This window comes from Acipenser ruthenus, chromosome 15, assembly GCF_902713425.1.
Source record: "Acipenser ruthenus chromosome 15, fAciRut3.2 maternal haplotype, whole genome shotgun sequence".
Classification (NCBI taxonomy): domain Eukaryota; kingdom Metazoa; phylum Chordata; class Actinopteri; order Acipenseriformes; family Acipenseridae; genus Acipenser; species Acipenser ruthenus.
The window spans coordinates 22,006,292-22,023,811 of record NC_081203.1 but is presented as its reverse complement, the minus strand read 5'-3'; the positions used below and the strand labels follow the sequence as shown (position 1 = coordinate 22,023,811).

General features: G+C 37.6%; 1 protein-coding gene across 3 annotated transcripts in view; it reads left to right on the top strand.

The window, feature by feature from the left end:
* LOC117962331 (pleckstrin homology domain-containing family G member 3-like) overlaps positions 1-17,520 on the top strand; it is a 99,418-nt gene that overhangs the window by 16,439 nt on the left and 65,459 nt on the right. Inside the window, exons 2-3 of one of the 3 annotated variants that reach the window (XM_058987449.1) lie at positions 2,937-3,043; positions 3,376-3,428. In XM_058987449.1, the coding sequence (XP_058843432.1) occupies positions 3,380-3,428 (49 nt within the window). In that variant the 5' untranslated portion in view covers positions 2,937-3,043; positions 3,376-3,379. Of the gene's footprint in view, positions 1-2,936; positions 3,044-3,375; positions 3,429-16,383; positions 16,568-17,520 lie in introns of those variants that run through there. The other 2 variants (XM_058987448.1, XM_058987450.1) reach the window with 2 other exon arrangements.

Below are 17,520 nucleotides of genomic sequence, written 5' to 3'. Positions count from 1 at the left end.
GCAGGTTTTCTTGTTTTAGCCGTCCCACTTATTAAAGTCAGTAGCCGCTACTGTATTCTACGTGCTATAAATGTAGGCCTTTTTCCTAAAATTCCAACTTAAGAGAAATGTATAGGCTCAAATATATGGCATTGCAATATTACATTTGCCGCTGTAGACGTGTGATCATGGTCCATCGAAGTATATAATGTCACCTTTTGAACGTTGCACAGCCCCTCCCATTTTGAATTAATAAGAGAAGGACTTGCGTAAACATTTGACACCGAGAGTGCCAAGGCCTCTTCAGTACCCAGCTGAACGTGCTTTGGGTCCGTAGCTGTGAGTTTTATTGGACCTCTCTGCAGACATGCCCGTTGCTGGTGCTGCTGCTTTCTCTGCCTGTGTAATCCCAGCTGCCTCGCACAGCTGGCAGGTTGTCTCAGGAATTCAGGGAATGGCCTCACAGAGCCCGGCAGTCTCAGTCCAGCTGGAAGCACACATGTTCGCTGGAGAGTGGCACAAGCTGGCACAGAATACTTAACTGCACTGTTCCTAGGAATGGCAGGAATGAATCTCTTACTGATGACTAGTTTCCAGGCCAACTGAGGATGCTCCATTTATTCTAGTCCGATACAGAAAGTAGGTCCTCCTTTTCTACTCCTACTGCCTATGTGAAGGAAAAATAAGGAACATACAGGATGATTTAAGGTTCTGCTTGTCATCATGTAGGAGCATGGTTAAAGTTTCACAGTGTAAAACACCCAACCTAATGTTGTGTTGTGGTTGCTTGTTTAAAACCTATTAACCACATGATGTAATAAGAATCGTATGCTTCTGCGAGGAAACCCCTGCAAGAACAAACTGTTTAGGTCAAATGTTCTGCTACAAGTAAAAAGAAACGTGAGAGTCCTTATAAAAGTTTACCATGGTAATTTTGCAGATTTCCCCCATGCTATTTCTGTGGTTATACTGCACATTTACCATAGTTTACTGTGGTATGCCATGTTTTTTTTTTTTAATATGCTTTAACATCTTGGCTTTACATTGCTTACCTATGGTTTACCGTGCTTTCACCATGCTTTATTACGTTTTGCTATGCTTTTACCGTAAGATTTTATTTTTTTAAAGGAGAGTGGGTTGTTTCTTGGGAAATTGAAAGATTTAAAGCGCCCAGATAGTTTCACACGTTGTATTCCATTTAAGACAAAACTTGAATCTGCCTGCAGTGTCCCACAGTCCTCCTCAACTTTATGCTAAGATGTGATGCCTTGGTTACTGTTTACAACATTCTTCCATAGTTTATCCTTCTGTGAATTTTGCTTTCCTGTTTTGTTAATGGGTGGCGCTGTGGTTAGCGCTGCTGCCTCACAGCGCCAGGGTCCTGGGTTCGATTTCGGCCCCAGGGGTCTGTCTGTGTCGAGTTTGCATGTTCTTTCCGTGTTTGCGTGGGCTTGCCTCCAGGTACTCCGGTTTCCTCCCACATTCTAAAGAGATGCTGGCTAGGTTGATTGGTCTCTCTAAATTGCCCCTTAGTTGCCCTGCAATGGACTGGCGTCCCGTCCAGGGTGTAGTCCCGCCTTGTGCCCTGTGTCTGCCGGGTTAGGCTCTGGCTCACCGCGACCCTCTTTAGGATTAAGCGTTTACATATAATGGATGGATGGATGGATGGATGTTTTGTTAATTTCGTTTTTAATGCTTTGTCAGTCAGTTGTGAATTTTATTTAAAATGTTGCCTGCACGTATCACTGTTACTCGGAAATTAAGCAAAAAACATTTTTTGTGCTATATTTTGTATGCAGGCAATATTTTCAGGGATTTTTGGTTAACAACTGTAACTAGTGTGTGTTTAATTTCTGTTCAAGGGTGACACACTATCTTTTATTCCACATTACAAAAAACACAATGAGCAGTCTCTGCTTGAGATGAGTAGCAAGTTTCAGAATTGAATCTCTCGTGGTCTGTAGCCAGGTGTCAGTCACCTTTTTAATGAGCACTAAAATCATGAATAATAAGAAGAAACCAATGAAGGGACAGCCAGGCGGACAGGAATACAATCCCTGTGAGAGAGAGTGTGTCTCAGGATACAGCTGGATAGAGGGCAGGCACCTTCAGCAATGTAGAGCTCATTAACACTGGACAAGCTGCCAAGCCTATTCTTCACAACAGAACCGGGAGAATCAAATGAAATAAAAATGATTTGACTCGGTGCTCAGAGCTAGGCATGACATCAAACAGGAGATAATGAGCTTTACTAGCCAGCACCTCGGTGGAAAAGTCTCTCAGAGTCAAAGGGCGTGGGGAGGGGTACGAGTCTGACCTTTTTGTTTTTGTTTGAAATATTGACTTGGAATATAAGAAAATCTTCCCAGTGTTTTATATCTTACTACTTCACCTGGTAGGCTATTCCATGCATGCATAACTTTCGAACGTACATGCCTGTATTTTATTATTCTCTCAGTGATGTTTGTGTAAAGTTTGTGTAATGTTTACAATAAACTCACTATTTTTAATGTTGCTGGTCTTCCAATTGTCTTCACAATAATCAAAATGAATTTTATTATTTTATATTGTTGAGTCATTAGTAACACTTGGCAGTAATTCCAACTCCTGGGGATTTTTTTTTTCTATACAAATACAATACCACTACGGTCCTGTTTTTTGTTTTATTCTCATAATAGCGGTGATTGTAGCTTGTATTTTGTGAGGAGGGAAACATGACACTTAAAATAATATCAGTCTGCCCCCCCCCCCCCATTTTGAAATGAGCAATCCTGTTTATAACCCCCTACTGCTGCAGGTTTCAAGTAGATTGTGCCCCTGCAGCAAAAAATAAATTTAAAAAGAAAAAAACGTTTTAGAAATGTTAACAAACTGGACAAGACTGAGGAATGAGTTAACAGACAGCTATTTTTTTCCAATCCCTTGTTAAATCATTTGTTTTGTTTCTTTGTGTACAGAGCCATTGGGTTGGGGTTGGCAGATTGTGTAGACCTGCGTAATCCTGCCTGTGTTTGTGCCGATGCAAACGCAGCATTCTCCCACAGACCCGAGGTTTTCACAGAGTGTGAGTGTTCCCTAGCTGTGTTAGCGATCACTTTCATTAACGCCCCTCCTGCAGATGTCGCACCGGACTGGCTCACAAACACTCCACTGCTTTCATTAGAGAGTTAGGACTGCAGCCAAGAGTCTGTTTCACCAAACCCTTCCCAATGAGATCATCAGATGTTGGCAGTATGGAGGACTGTCCATTTGTTTTAATATTGGGGACCTCTTTTAGGGAGGATATTTCTGTGGCAGTGGAAATAAACACAATGTTGCATATTAACACTGTTTTAACACTTCTCAGAATAGAGAAAACCCTACTGAGCCTTAACTTCCCCTTTTTTATCTTTCCAGTGTCATGCCAGAAGGATCACTCAGTGCTCTGTATGAGGTACCAATGGGTGAAGGTAAGTGAGCACATTCCTGTGTACAGTGTACTATAGCCTTATGGTAGTAGCTTTTATAAAAAGCCAGCAGCACTAAATTGGTGCAGTTGCTTTTATTTTAGATCCGTGCCAAAACTGCATATGATTGACACAGTGGAGAAGTCCTTGTTGCATATTGACTACAATGTGCTTATTTAGCCCTTGTACCCTTGTGCTGTCATTGTACAAGCGCTATTATACATGTGCTGGGGCAAACATTTGAATATTCAAACAAACACTCATTTGAAATGTATCCGTTCCTATAACTTTATTAAGTTTTTAATAACAGCATGTTCGTCCTAGCGCAAAAATATAGTAGCATTTTAAAATGAGCATACAGTGCACATTCTGTAAACGCCAGTTATCTTAGAGCAGTGGTGCAGCAAGGCGCAACTGTTAATCCTGCAGTGGCTAAGAGGCAAATCCCAAACTTCACTGCCAGAAAGTGGATTTGGTGCCAGCTAAAGAAACAAGCCTGAACAGTGCTGCCCTCTAGTGCCTTAAAGAGGAAACAAATCAAAGCCCTGCTAAACTTTGTAATGTGAATGACTGTCTAGCTACCTAGATGCCTGTTTTCAGCAAACATAATGTTGTAGATATAGTAATGAGATGAACTAAACGAGTAGGTTTTTTCTACCTGTTCCTGTTAGTACTACATTTACGTGGTACAGTTAAATATTGCCACCTTTGGTGGTTAAAGCTGAGAAAAGGTAGCGTTGATATAATTTGCTTTGGTACCACCTTGTTCCATTTTTAATGCAGGCGTTTGCTTTAAACGTATATAAACCCAAGCTGAGTTAAACGCTGACTCCTAAATTGTCAAAGGATGCAGTGTTGACTTTAAACATCAATTAGCTATATTAGATTCCACAATAATTTAGCAGTATCACCAAATGCCTTCCACTCGACTGATCGAGTAGTACCTACCAGCTGGCAGCCAAATTGACATCTTCACAATCATCTCTCAATTAAAACTGGGAATAAAAAGCAACGTCCACTAGTGTGGATTTTGACAGGGCTCTGTTGATATGTAGCAGTTTTTGTTTGCAGTTTTGTTTTCTAGTTTTCAAAAAGTATTCGTTGTTGTATTATTATTATTATTATTATTATTATTATTATTATTATTATTATTATTATTATTATTATTACAGGTGGTTCCTTAATCCCGATGCTAGGGGCTGTTTGTCTAACAAGGAAATATCCTCCTGTTTTGCCTTACCTCTCAGTCCATAGCACATTTGTTTTCTGTCTCTGGCTCATGTAACAGAACTCTGATGAGCAGCTTATAACATTTACGTAATGTTCCGTTAGTGGTTTTTTTTTTTTTTTTTATGTCATAATTTTTCTTTGTAGGAAAAAGTTTCACCTTTTTTAAATAATAAAAAGAAAAAAAAATCAAAAAACAGCCCCCGCAGTGCTGATCACACCCCTGAATTGGATTATATGCCATTGAAAAAACGCTTAGTCCACATTTTGAGATACACTCAAAAAAAGCTCTGTCTTGGAAATGACCCATAAGCTTTGGGTTTGTACAGCTGCAAGGTTTTTAATGCAGGACGTTAAGCAAGCACTGGAATGTGTGGTTTAAGGGAATCGGGTGCAAATTAAACTGAATTATTAACCAGCGCAGCAGCTCTTAAAAGAAAAAAATGATTACATAAGTTTATTTTTCCATTTCTGTGAGTATTAAACTCAGTGCTAGAATGTCTTAAATGGACGAAAATATGAAAAATGGTACTGTTAATGTGCAAAGAATCTGTAGCATTCACTCATTTTAACACCCTAAGAAGTGATTTAAGAATCTTGTCAGAATCCCCTGTCTTAATATGCTCTAGACAAAAATGCTCAGAATGTTTTGTGCTGTCCCTCACTGGCAATGGATTTGGTGCAATTTTAGCACCTCAGGATTTAGGAATTTGTCTATAAATAGCTTTCTTTTTGTTTTATAGGGCTGTTTTTACCACTATCACTGCGAAAGGCAGCTGGCTTGCACTGGCTCCTCTGCATATTTGATATGCTTCTGAACCATTACAAAACAGTGGACTTGATTTCTGAAATGTATACAAATGTGTTTGATCCCATTTTGTCAACACAAATATGACAATGATTTCGCTGGAATGAAAAGGTTCTCTGCTTTTAAAATCTGTAAAGAAAAACCGAGCACATCTAGATCCAATTTATTCTGTTAAGAATTCTAAATTATTTATAATAACATTTTATAGTTAATCCTTAAAGTGATTGTAGTTAACAAATCTATAAATCGCAGGTCTTGCACTTTTATTTTCTAGGCCTGAGATGTGCAGTTTTGAAAGAAACACATATTCTTGCAAACATGTATTTCCATTTTGGTTAAGATCAAGGAAATCTCTGTTTGCAAGCCTTGCATTAGAAGTTTGTTACAGTTTCCCTTCCTAGGTCATTTCACCTCAGTGGTGTCTTCGGAGTCAAAGCTTGCTACTGGTTACAAAGCAGGGCAGCCAACATGTTAAGCAGCTGGTTGGTTAATGGCAGTGTTGAATGGATGGGGAGAATTACATTGTCCAGATGAAATGACTAAGGAAGTGGCAAGCTTGTTTACAGAGCTTTCTTTAAAGAGTGAGTAGTGGAGTTCTGAAAAATGTAGCGTTAATTACAAGTGGGCAAAACCGCTTTGAAACAGACTTTAAAGTGTAAAAAGCTGTCAGGATGTGAACAATGAAAAGAAAAATGACAGGTCCGTTATTTAAACAGCTGTAGCAACACGTGGGGATGTGTAACGCTATATTTCTTTGGAACCCAGCTACTTACTCTTTAACCTTGTGTAGTTCCAGATACCATAAAAATGGAAATGTTTTCTATAACATGTTTGTGTGAAAACTGCACTTTTGAAATCTATAAAACGAATTTGAAGTGCAGTTCAGATCTGATTTTATGGAATTATTTTGTTAGATACAATCATTTTTATGTTTCTATCTGATTTTGGCAAACAAGCATTTGTCCTGGCCAATATTGGAGCCTCACCCAAAAGAACTGTGAAATCTCATTCTGCATTGGCTTCAGTCCCACCTCACTTGATCCTGTACTGAACTTGTTATGTCAAGTTTAGCAGGAATACTAGTTTTTAGCCTGCCTAAATCTGTATACTGGGCACTGCCTTTTAAAACAATAATATAATGTTGCTTTTTCATTGTAGGTTTAGATATCCTACGATTTGCATTGAAAGCATTTGTGTTACTGGGGGAGTCATTTGCAGGTCAAGGGTTTTTGGGTCACTGCACGTATAGTGTGTGCAAGTACCCTAGTCTTGCTGTGATACAAACACATACAGCCTTGTCCAAACTCTTAATTCAGTATTTGGTATACATGGTATTGGGAAAGACCCGAAAAATGCTGTGAACGTAAACGCTTAGAATGCTTTTTAAATATTCATATCTTGGGGACGTGCTGGTGGGGCAGTCAGTTTCCTGTTTTGGAGACCTGGGGGCCTGTTTTCTACAATAGGTAAATTATTAAATGTTATTTGCCCACTGTGGAAAATCATACCCCAGGCCAACAGAGGAATTGTAGGCCTTGGTCTCAATTTAGCCTACAATTTAGTCTATATTTCTGTGTAAAGTTCTGTTTTTCTCAGATAACTTGTGTTATTTAAGTAAAGAAACTACCCACAAGGTATCATACTGTGGGATTTCCCTTGGAGATGATGGTGTGTGCTACCATCTAGAGTGGTACTGGAGATGTTGGTGTGTGCTACCATCTAGGTCATACTGTATACATAATGTTATCTTGTTTAGTAGATGATATCTTTTTATTTTTTGGTTTTTTTTATTCACTGTGAGTATACATTGTTACAGCCGTAACTCTGGGTGACCTGGGGCTTACTACGTCTTCCAGGAATCTCCCATATAAATGTTTTGTAAATGTCAAGGTTGGGGTTTTAAGTTTTTTAGAGAAAAGGCCCTATTTACATTTTTTAAGAGTGTTGAAACTGCATTGTATACATCTAATTTTCTTCTGTCCTAAAACATTAAACATGACCATTCTTAAAGACTGTTGCACAATTTAAGTAAATGCAAACATTGCAGGTACAATTGACAAAGTGCCCCCTCACTCTTGCACAAGACTAGTCCTCTGAGCTAAAACAACACTTAAATGGTGCGTAAATGGGGTGAATTAGCTGACATGTAGTGTTTTATTACCGCTAATTAACCTAACATTGAGCAGACCAGAAATCGCCTCTTTAAAAGTACATTTATAAAGCTGCATGTTGACGTTTGTCAGTTAGGGTTTTACACAGCTGCGTCAAATGTTGGAAACTAAGAAAATTGTTTGTTTTTAAAACCAGACAGGAATTCCACAAGTATAAGTCACGACCTTCTCTTAGTGTAATATCTTATCGGCAAACCTAATCCCTCTTTTATATGCGATTTACTTGCGTCAAGGAGTAATGCTTGGGAAACCTTCAAGATGACCAAATTGACTTTTTTATACTGGCTATCAAATAAACAAAGATTCAAAGCAATAACGTTAAAAGCAAGTCTTCGGCTTGCCATTATCAAGCTACTTTGAATACTGTTCTTTTATTTTGTGTGTGCAGGTTTGAATTACCGTAAAACTTGGAGAGTTCATACAAACTGAATACATGACTAATATTGGTGCTACGTCTTGTTTTTTAGATAGTAAAGCCTGTTAATGTGTTTGCAAAGACTATAAGGGCTATTGGAAGTCTGTTGTGGAAGGCTTGTGGAATTCTCATTTTTTATGGTACTATTTATTCAGATTGTTTTCAGGGATTGGGTACAATGGTTTTCAATATGGCGTGTTAGCCCGAAGTGATGGACCCCTCTGATCTTAATGTATTTTTACAGGCAGCTCAATGTTTATAGCTTTTAGTGAATACATTTTACTAATCAATACAGTAGCTTTCATGAGCTATATTAGTTCCGATACAAACCCTTAACCTTGAAGTTCAAGGGGATGCATCTCTATAAAGATACCCAGGCAAGAGAGATTTTAAAGGTTTTTCATAGGACTCTCTTTTTTTAAAACATCCATTTGGACAGTTGAGCTGTAATAACCAAAAAGTCACTTATATGGTAAGGTAAATATTTACTGTGTCTGATGTCCCCTTTTTTTCTTTTAATCGTCTACTTGCACTTTGACCTGTGCCTTTCAAGTGCTCTTAAAATGTTAAGTGTTTATGGCATGCTAGCGTGGCATTTTGTTTTGTCCCCATCCATCAGGAAATAATTAGAACTGTCTATAACTTACTAGATTTCCAAAAACTCAGACTGTCCTGTGTATTCCTTGCCGTTTGTTGTATTTCCTGTTTCCCCAGCTTCTGGTTTACACAGACCCTGTAAAGACCTACTCTTTAATATAAAGTGTTGTGTGCGATGGCATAATTATCAGCAATGAGATGTTTGCTGTGCTGTAATGTTGCAGGGGGAGAATGCATTGCTGAGGCCTCTTAATAAAGTTTTCTGAGCTTTTATATCTGGCTTGTCCGTGAGTCGGCCTGAACTGTGCACTGTCCATTAAAGCTACCTCATCCTTTTTCACAGACCAGGTCTGCATTCAGAGTGGGGTGGAAATCAGATTGTACCTTGCAGCACCCTACCCAAACAATAATAAAACAGTATAGATCATTTGAATGTGTAAAAGATATCTGATACAAACTCATTGAAAAATCGGCATACCCCAGACCGACGCTCTACAACTTGAGCAGCCATTAGTCCTACCCTGAAAAGCCCCTGACATTCACCAAGACGTAAAAGGCGTCTGTACTGTCATTATGTGTCCCTCTGCACCTAGCTTTCTGTTTTTGTAACATTGAGAAATATGAAAAAGCAGTATTTTTCCATAAGGAGATATATTAGGTGTGGTTCTGAACTACTCCTAAGAAACGGAGCCAGTGCAATCCTAAAATGTCAGGTAGGTAATTCTACACCACCACTCTGAATATTTAAGGATTCATCACATGCAGGTAGAATAACAAAGCACATATTGACTGTGAGGCATGAGGCTTTTATATGCATGGAGTACCTCATTCACTAATGCTTATTCATTAAGGCACTCCTGTCCCTTAGGATAAAGTCAACTGGAGTTTGTGGCCTACAGTACAGCTATACTGTATTATTTGCTCTTATTCTTTGGTTCAGTTTGTTCATTGGAATAGGACCATTGTCCCATTTAAATTAACACTAGCATAAGTTCTGAGGTAGAACTTTTAAAAAGCTAAGAAAAAATGTTTAATCTAATGCCTTTCTCAGTATGTGTGACAAATGTGTGGTCTGATGCATTCGCTGGTGTGTATTTAGAAAGTAGTTTAAGTAGATGCAGAGTTGTTTTCGACAAATATTTTTCATGTACTTTTAAGGACAGTTTTTTACCAGGCTTAATATTTTTGGACTGAGACCAAATGCCAGTATGGGTTTACAGAAAATGGTCAAACACCGAAGTTTGACATACTGTCCAGTATGTAATGATGATGGAGAGTGTTCATTAATAAAGATGCTGACTAGAGAAGGGTTAATGGTGTCTGGAAATGAAGGTGATGCGGTTCTGGGGCAAGGTAGTCACTGCTGCCAGATTTTATTAATTTATATATATATATATATATATATATATATATATATATATATATATATATATATATATATATATATCTATATCTTAGGTCTTCAATGCCTATACTAGTTTACAAGTTCATAAACAAGTTTTAAGAAGAAATCGGTGCCAGTAATCTGCAGTTAGACAGCACAGTGTTATGAAACCCTGCTGTTTTATAGTGACCAGAACCCCCCACCGTAATTTAAGAAGTTCATTATGCTTTTCCACGAGATAAAATAGCTAGTTGTATTCAAGCAGATGAGTGTAACCCTATGTGATACAGTCAAGCAGCAGTGAGTGACCCCATGTGAACTTATGGGGTGGTGGGAGTGGTCTGTGTACACCATCTGTGTACGCTTTGCAAATACACTTGATAAATTGCTTGATCAAATATATACTGTCCGGCAGAAACGTGAGTAACAACTTGAAGACACCCCACTGGTTCGCTATATATAGCCAGTTTTATGATGTATTCTTTGTTAGTCCCATTTCCCACCACAGTGTGTAATTACAACTCCCACTGAGAGAGGTGGGCTGGGAGGAGATGTAGACTTCCCTGTAGCTCCAGTCTATGGCGGGGTTATTTCTAAAATGTGTTGCAGTTTACTCTGGGAATTGTTGAATAGAAGACCCTCCATGGATTTTAAGGAAATCGGCAGCAGTAGTCCTCATGGTTTTTCCTTTTTTATTTTTTTGCTCAGTGATGTATGTTTGGTTACAAATCCATACTGTTATTACTAGGTTTCATCTGTAAGCCTTTGTCTGAACAAGCAACGATGATGGATTGTCTTTTATCCCCTGTAAAAATGTCAACTGGTGGTGGGGGGGGAAAAAGTGATTCTTTTCTTATTGTGAACGTTTGATTTAATTATAAGCTAAAGAAAACTATTGTCTTCCCATGCATTCCGTTAAGCGTCACAAGCCTGTTTATCGGCAGTGTTTTAGTGAACTGTGGCAGCTTGTGGTGAGACCTTGGAAGCACCATTTCAATTTATGGTAACTTTACATGGAAACAATAAGCACTGCTCTAATGAAAAGTCATTTTGGCCTAGCCCTGTCTTCTCCACAGCAGGACTGGCAGTTGAGCATTAAACAACCACACTGCAGTTCACTTGGGTGAACATTAAACACATAAAAACTCATTAAGAGTGACTTTGCTTCGAGCCCGGGGGTGCTTACATGTAGATAGGTGGGCCGAGGGGGAGAAGTCAAGAAAGTGTTGTATGCCTTGGTAAAATATTCAGTGGAAACCAGGCTAAATTCTGTCCCTGAACTCTAATCTTTTGGGGTACTGTACATGCATGTGTCACATACTTCAGCGTTTCAGATGGAGGTCTCAAGAAGCTTCATTAATAAAAAGGAAAGGTAACTTTAATATAAATGGGGATTTTTCTTTTACCTTTCCCATTTGATCTGTTGATGTTTATGATGACTACAGTACTTTATTGGTGGGGATTTCCAGAATGAGATTTGCTGAGAACAGTTTTATTTCTTAAAGAATACAAGCCAAGGAAATTGACGTTTTATTTAAAACAACAACCCATTTACCCCTGCTTCCTTAAAGGAAAACTTATTAATGGTTACTGGCTAAGATTTTAAAACATTTTTAAATGAAAGGCTTTAGAATACCAACTTAACCACAATGTAAAGTGGCCACCAATCTAACACACTGCGGGTTTGTGGCTTTATAAAGAATCTTCAGTAAGGAAGCAAGCACAACATTTATAGTAACACAACCCTATTGCAATTAAACTGGATGCAATTTAAATAGGGCTAATTATTAATTCTCTTGTCCAAGATTAACTTGTCTAACCTTTCCAAATCTATACCTCCACTGCACCCCCTTCTACAAGAATGGCTCGTTTCATTCCTTAGGCTCTGTGGCAAAAACACATTCGACTTGACTTTCTTATGGTTTCCAGTACTGCATACAGGCCCTTTTAAAACCGCTTTATATTGTATCCTTGTGTTGTTAATCTGTAAATTTGATGCAGATTAATGACAACGGTATTATACTGTATTATTTGGAGGTAAAGGGGATTAAAGCAGAGTTAACCAAGGTTAAGATCCATGTCTAGTCAGTTACTAGCATTAGCAGCATGCCCCCCCCCCCCCCCCCCCCCCCCCTTTCTTTTGGCTCTTAACTGGTATTTTATACATCCGTATGGAACATGCAGCTGTTTTAAAGCCAACCCTACAGTAGGTGATGTTGCTATTTCCTGGTACAAAATCATCTGTCTTGTAATGGGCTAGCTGCAATGTGCTATGGTTACCGCATCTCCATGAGTGTTCTTGCCCCCCGCAAACATGTTTTATAGTATGTAAGAATGAAAGAGTTTAACCTTTCAGACACTGAAGTGTGAGGCGCATTCCGTCATTAAATGAAACAAAGATCACCTTTTTAAAGATCAACGCAGAGCCCGTATGTGTTTTATATATTTCAATTTCCAACCTTGTCAACCAGTAGTGGAAATATCAATGTGTTGGAAGTCACAAACACCACAAAATAACAGTTAAAGCTTTACATTGAAATTCATAAAAGTGGGTATATGTATTTAAAATCCATTCAACAAGTTCTGAATATTACACCCTTGATATGTCACGCTTGTATATCCCCTTCAGTCACTGTGTGCGCAATTGTAAGTTAAGTTTCCTATGTATGTATCTATTTTATAATGCCATGGTGACATATTTGTTAATATTATGGCCTAGACTTGTAGTGCAGATTCCTTCGCCAAACATTTAGATGATTTCAACTGGCAAGTCTTTTCGCTGAACTCTTCAGCTCAATCCAGCAGCGCCAGCAGCATACAGAACCTAAGATGATGAACTGGGCCACTGACCAACAATATCAAGAACCTTGATTGACATGACTTGATTTTGAAATAAATGGAGGCTGTCTGTACTACTTTTGCACCGCTGTATGTATCTGCTGATGGGAAGCATGCAGTTCAATTATGGCATGTGAATGGATGTGGTTAGGTAGCTACTGAAACAAACCAACAAAGCCTTAAAAGGTAGCGATGGTTTGTGTACGAGCACAGAAGCCATCATTTCCACTTGACACAGTTTATTGAAGGCATGTTTCTTCAGTGAATTCCAGAGATGTTAGAGTCGTGGAGGCTGCTTCCTCAAGGTCAGTGTTAATTGATGGATAGATTGCTTATTTTTATTTAAGTGGTCCGCCCGCAGTTATTATGTAAATGTCAGGTTATAGTGGGGGAATGTTGGCAAGATGCAGGTGGTCTATTTTTCTGCATTAAAAATTATGATACTGGCTTTCATTGATTGTCATGACAATATGTAATGTATACCACAAGTACTGTAAAGGAAATTAACTTATCTGCCACCATATGTATTTTTATATTAGCTGAAGTGCATTGGAAACAAGAGGCTAGACTGGAAGGTTATTCAAAGCTTTTAAAAAAAGGACTGAAATGCAGTCTAGGCCAGTGGATGCCAACTCACTTATGACTCTACTAGTCTAGTCCATCCCAGCTTCTTGATCAATCATTTCCTCAGTGTTGGGACTGGATATTATAGTCCATGTCAGTTGACCTAGCAAGTGCAACGCTAACTGAAAACAGAGATTTATTTAACCTAGTGTAGTACCATATATCCTGTTTTTAAAATATAAATCCATGTTTACTATACCATGTGTTTCTTTCAAAACTACACATTTTAAGGCTGTATAATGAATAGACGTGCACAACAGGTAAGATTCACAGAATTATTTTGTCAGCTACAATTTGTTTAAGAGTATCAATCTTGGGGTTGACAGTTAATAAATATATATATGTATATATATATATATATATAATATATATATACACACTAGATAATTGCTTCTCCAATTATGTTAAAACTTGTTTAGGACTTTATCGCAAATTATTGAGAGCATCGGACTCAGGGGTTGTATGAAAGCTTAATGTCTGTTTGTTAATATGTCAATGTTACATTTTTCATGTGTCTAGACGAGGCCTGCTTATCCAATTGTGATGAAACTTGCTAAGGAAATTCTTTAGCACAAGTGAGAGTGTTACAGTTTAGAGGAACATGGAGACTGTCAAGCCTACTTTTTGAACCAAGTCAGTGCCGGCATAAAGCAGCTGTTAAGGTACATCAACTTCCACATGAAACAAATGGTTGAAAATTATATTTGTTGTTAATGTTGGTTGTAAATATAATTTTGAGGTTATAATCAGCAGAGAATTTTAAGGTATGTGTTCAGTGTGTTTCCTGTTTCAAACAGAATATTACAGGGAGTGTGGTTGTATTCAAATTTCTCTCTCCAACCACCAGGGAAGTGTGCTAAATAATCTGTTCTTGTTAACAAGTTCAAAAAATATATGTAAATATATGTAAACATTCTCTCTTTTTAAAATTCGTAGGACTTGGTACCCAAAAGTCTGAATATAAAATGTATCCTTTTCCTCATAAAAATGCATACATTTCATTTTTTTACACAGATTGCTGGGTTTTTAGGGAAACCGTTTAGTATTAACACAAACTGTATAGCTTGTAGAATGTACAATGTAATCCTTCTATTGGCATTAAAAAGCTATTCAAAGAAGATGGTTGTTGTTATTTTCTAGCTCAGTTTGACAATATAAGAAACCAAGTGAAATCTACAGCTGTTTGGGCTTGTGCCTTCACCAGTACACCAACAGACATTTCAGATATATCTTGGCTATATATTCAGTAGTCAAAACAGTTGTCTACTTGACTTAGTTACTTTTTAGGTTTTAACTTTTTTATTTTTGATAGATAGTTTTTAAGTTATGGATGTAAAAATTGTTTTATGTACAGTATGTTATCGGTATACTAAAAACCCACTTTAAAAAAAGGCTACCTTTTTTATAACAATGTGAACAGTCATCAAGGCCTGCTTGGTGTGTTTAGAATTGTGTGCACAGAAATGCATGTAAGGAATGATATTTTTACCTTGATTTACGCGTTTCTAGTGTAGAATAGCAGCGTTACGTGGTAATCCCCATATATTTTAATACACCAGTTGAACAGTCCAACGCTTCACTGCCTCAAACTCAAGGGTTCTGCTTCAAATCAGCAGTAATCAAATTGTGAAATGGGTTCAAAATCTCAAACCTTTTTTATTATTATTATTATTATTATTATTATTATTATTATTATTATTATTATTATTAAACTAATAGTGATAAAAAGAAATGACCTTTACACGATGTACCGTTTGTTACTCTTCACACTTTTTCATTCGTTTCACTTTGCAGTTTCTTTGCAATTGGTCTAAAACGCCACTGTTCTTGACAGCTAGCCTGGCATTTGTACAGTATCCATGGTAACAGCACCATGCGGATGTACACATGCTGAGGGAGGAGTTGACAGGCTGAGGATTTAAAAATCCTGTTTAAATAGATTGTCCGTTTACCCTGAGAGGCTGGGGGGAAGAATGGGTGTAGTCTACCAAGAAACTCCTGTCTGTGTAGTTTAAGTACACTGGTTTTGTTAATTAAGTGTGAGGTAGAGCTTCCGTCCGGTTGTACCCCTCTACTGCTTTCTTGCCTTTATAATCCTACCCTAACAAAATTGGGGTAGAAACATGACTCCCATTACTTAAGTTTGAGCTATACCAGGTTTAACTGTCATCTTCGACACACCTGAACTTGTTAAACTGTAAACCGTGACGAAATAAGTTCACAGTAAAACATGGATTAGATTAAACTGCTATGCATTAAGAGTTGTATCCTATTGCTAAAAATACCTGTTTTTTATTGTTGCTTTATCATCAATATAGTCATATACTTGCCAATGGCCTAAAATGACTTTTTTTTTTTCTTAGCAGGTTTCCCTCCTCTTTAATGTGTATGCGCTTCTTCCTTGTGAACGTGGTAACTCCTTTTATCCAGCTATCTAGAAAATAGCTTTAAAATACATTAATTAGCATTTTTTTTAAAAAGATAATACTACGTTAATGTTACATTGAGTGCTCAGGAGATGTTGAATTACATTTACCTACTTTATCATCATGTCAAATTAAAAAAAAAAAAAAAAAAAAAAAAAAAACATATTTTTTTTAAATGTGACCTACCAACCAAAATAGCCCCTGTCCCTTTAAAGGTGTGCAGACTTTGAACACTTTCTCCATGATCATTAATCGGCTGTTGTTGTACAGTAAATACAGCAGGGAAAGGGAGCCCTGGCTGGCGCTCAGGGAGCTGGGACTGTTTACAAAGCTGGATGGAGTAAGCAGCAGCAGCAGCAGCAGGTTGGGGGCTGTGCTGGATGTGAGAGAGGTGGAGTCTGCTGCAGAGCCATGCCGTTCACTAGATAGAAGTTTCCAATCACTCATGTAGGGCAGTGCGGAAGGTGTATAGCAGGGGAGGAGGAACAGGCAGTGTCTGTGAGTTAGAAAGAGGAGGGAAGGGTTTGGCAACAAGGCTGGGATTTGCTGTGAGCGAAAGTATTTTTTTGCTGTGATTTCATACCTGCACAGGAGGAAACTTTGCTTGAATTCTGCTTTGAAAAACTAAATTCATATGTGATTTTTAATTAAGGTATGTTCAGATTTATTATATATTTTTTTTTCTTGCCAAATCTACATTTATTATAATTTATTATTATTTTTGTATGCAGGGGATTTCTGAATGTTAAGTTTGAACTTCTTGGTAAAAACACATTTTCTGTTTGTGAGCAGCATGAGAAATAGGAGGGTTTAAAGGAAGATTCAATGATAGTTTTGTATATAAAAAGTAATTTTATAAAAAGCAGCCATTTTCTGGACATTTTATGTTTTCTAGTTGTATTGTAAATTGAATTTCCCTTCAAATAACGCTACTTTTTTTTTTTTTTTTTAAATCAACAAGTTGTCCGTATCAGTAGAGGTTTTTAAAGTGTATTGAAAGATATGCTTTAGAAATTATTTCTTTTATACATATTTTCTTTGACAAATATTTACATATTGGCTGTAAAATTTGAAGCAAGACCATTCTAAATATTTAAACATTCTGTGGTTTTACATAAATATAGAAGTAATGAAATGGTATGCTGGAGAAAAAAAACATGAGTACCACAGGATATGAATCGGACACAAAAAAATAAACGCAAGATCCAAACTGATAAACGGAACAAATCCACAAACTATTTGGCCCTACATTTTGCTGTTCCTCTATAGAAACTGGTGACTGCCATTTCATTTAATATGATGTATTTAAATATATGCATTGATAATGCTGTATTGCATGGGAAGTCCAGATGTGTAATATAACAGAACATATCGAGAAGGAAAATAAACAGGAGCGGTTGTTTTTGGATGGGAATTTGCACTCCAGCATTAGTCCAGATTCCTCTTTGTAATGCAGATATTTTACAAGTTAAATGGCAGAGGAGGACCAGGCCAGTACTGCTTTCCCAGGAGATTACTTTGTTTGTTATGTGTAAAGCTCTCCAGCGTTGAAAAACTGAGAGCCATTAGTTAAATGTTTCTTTGTCAAAAACTGTCAATGAATTA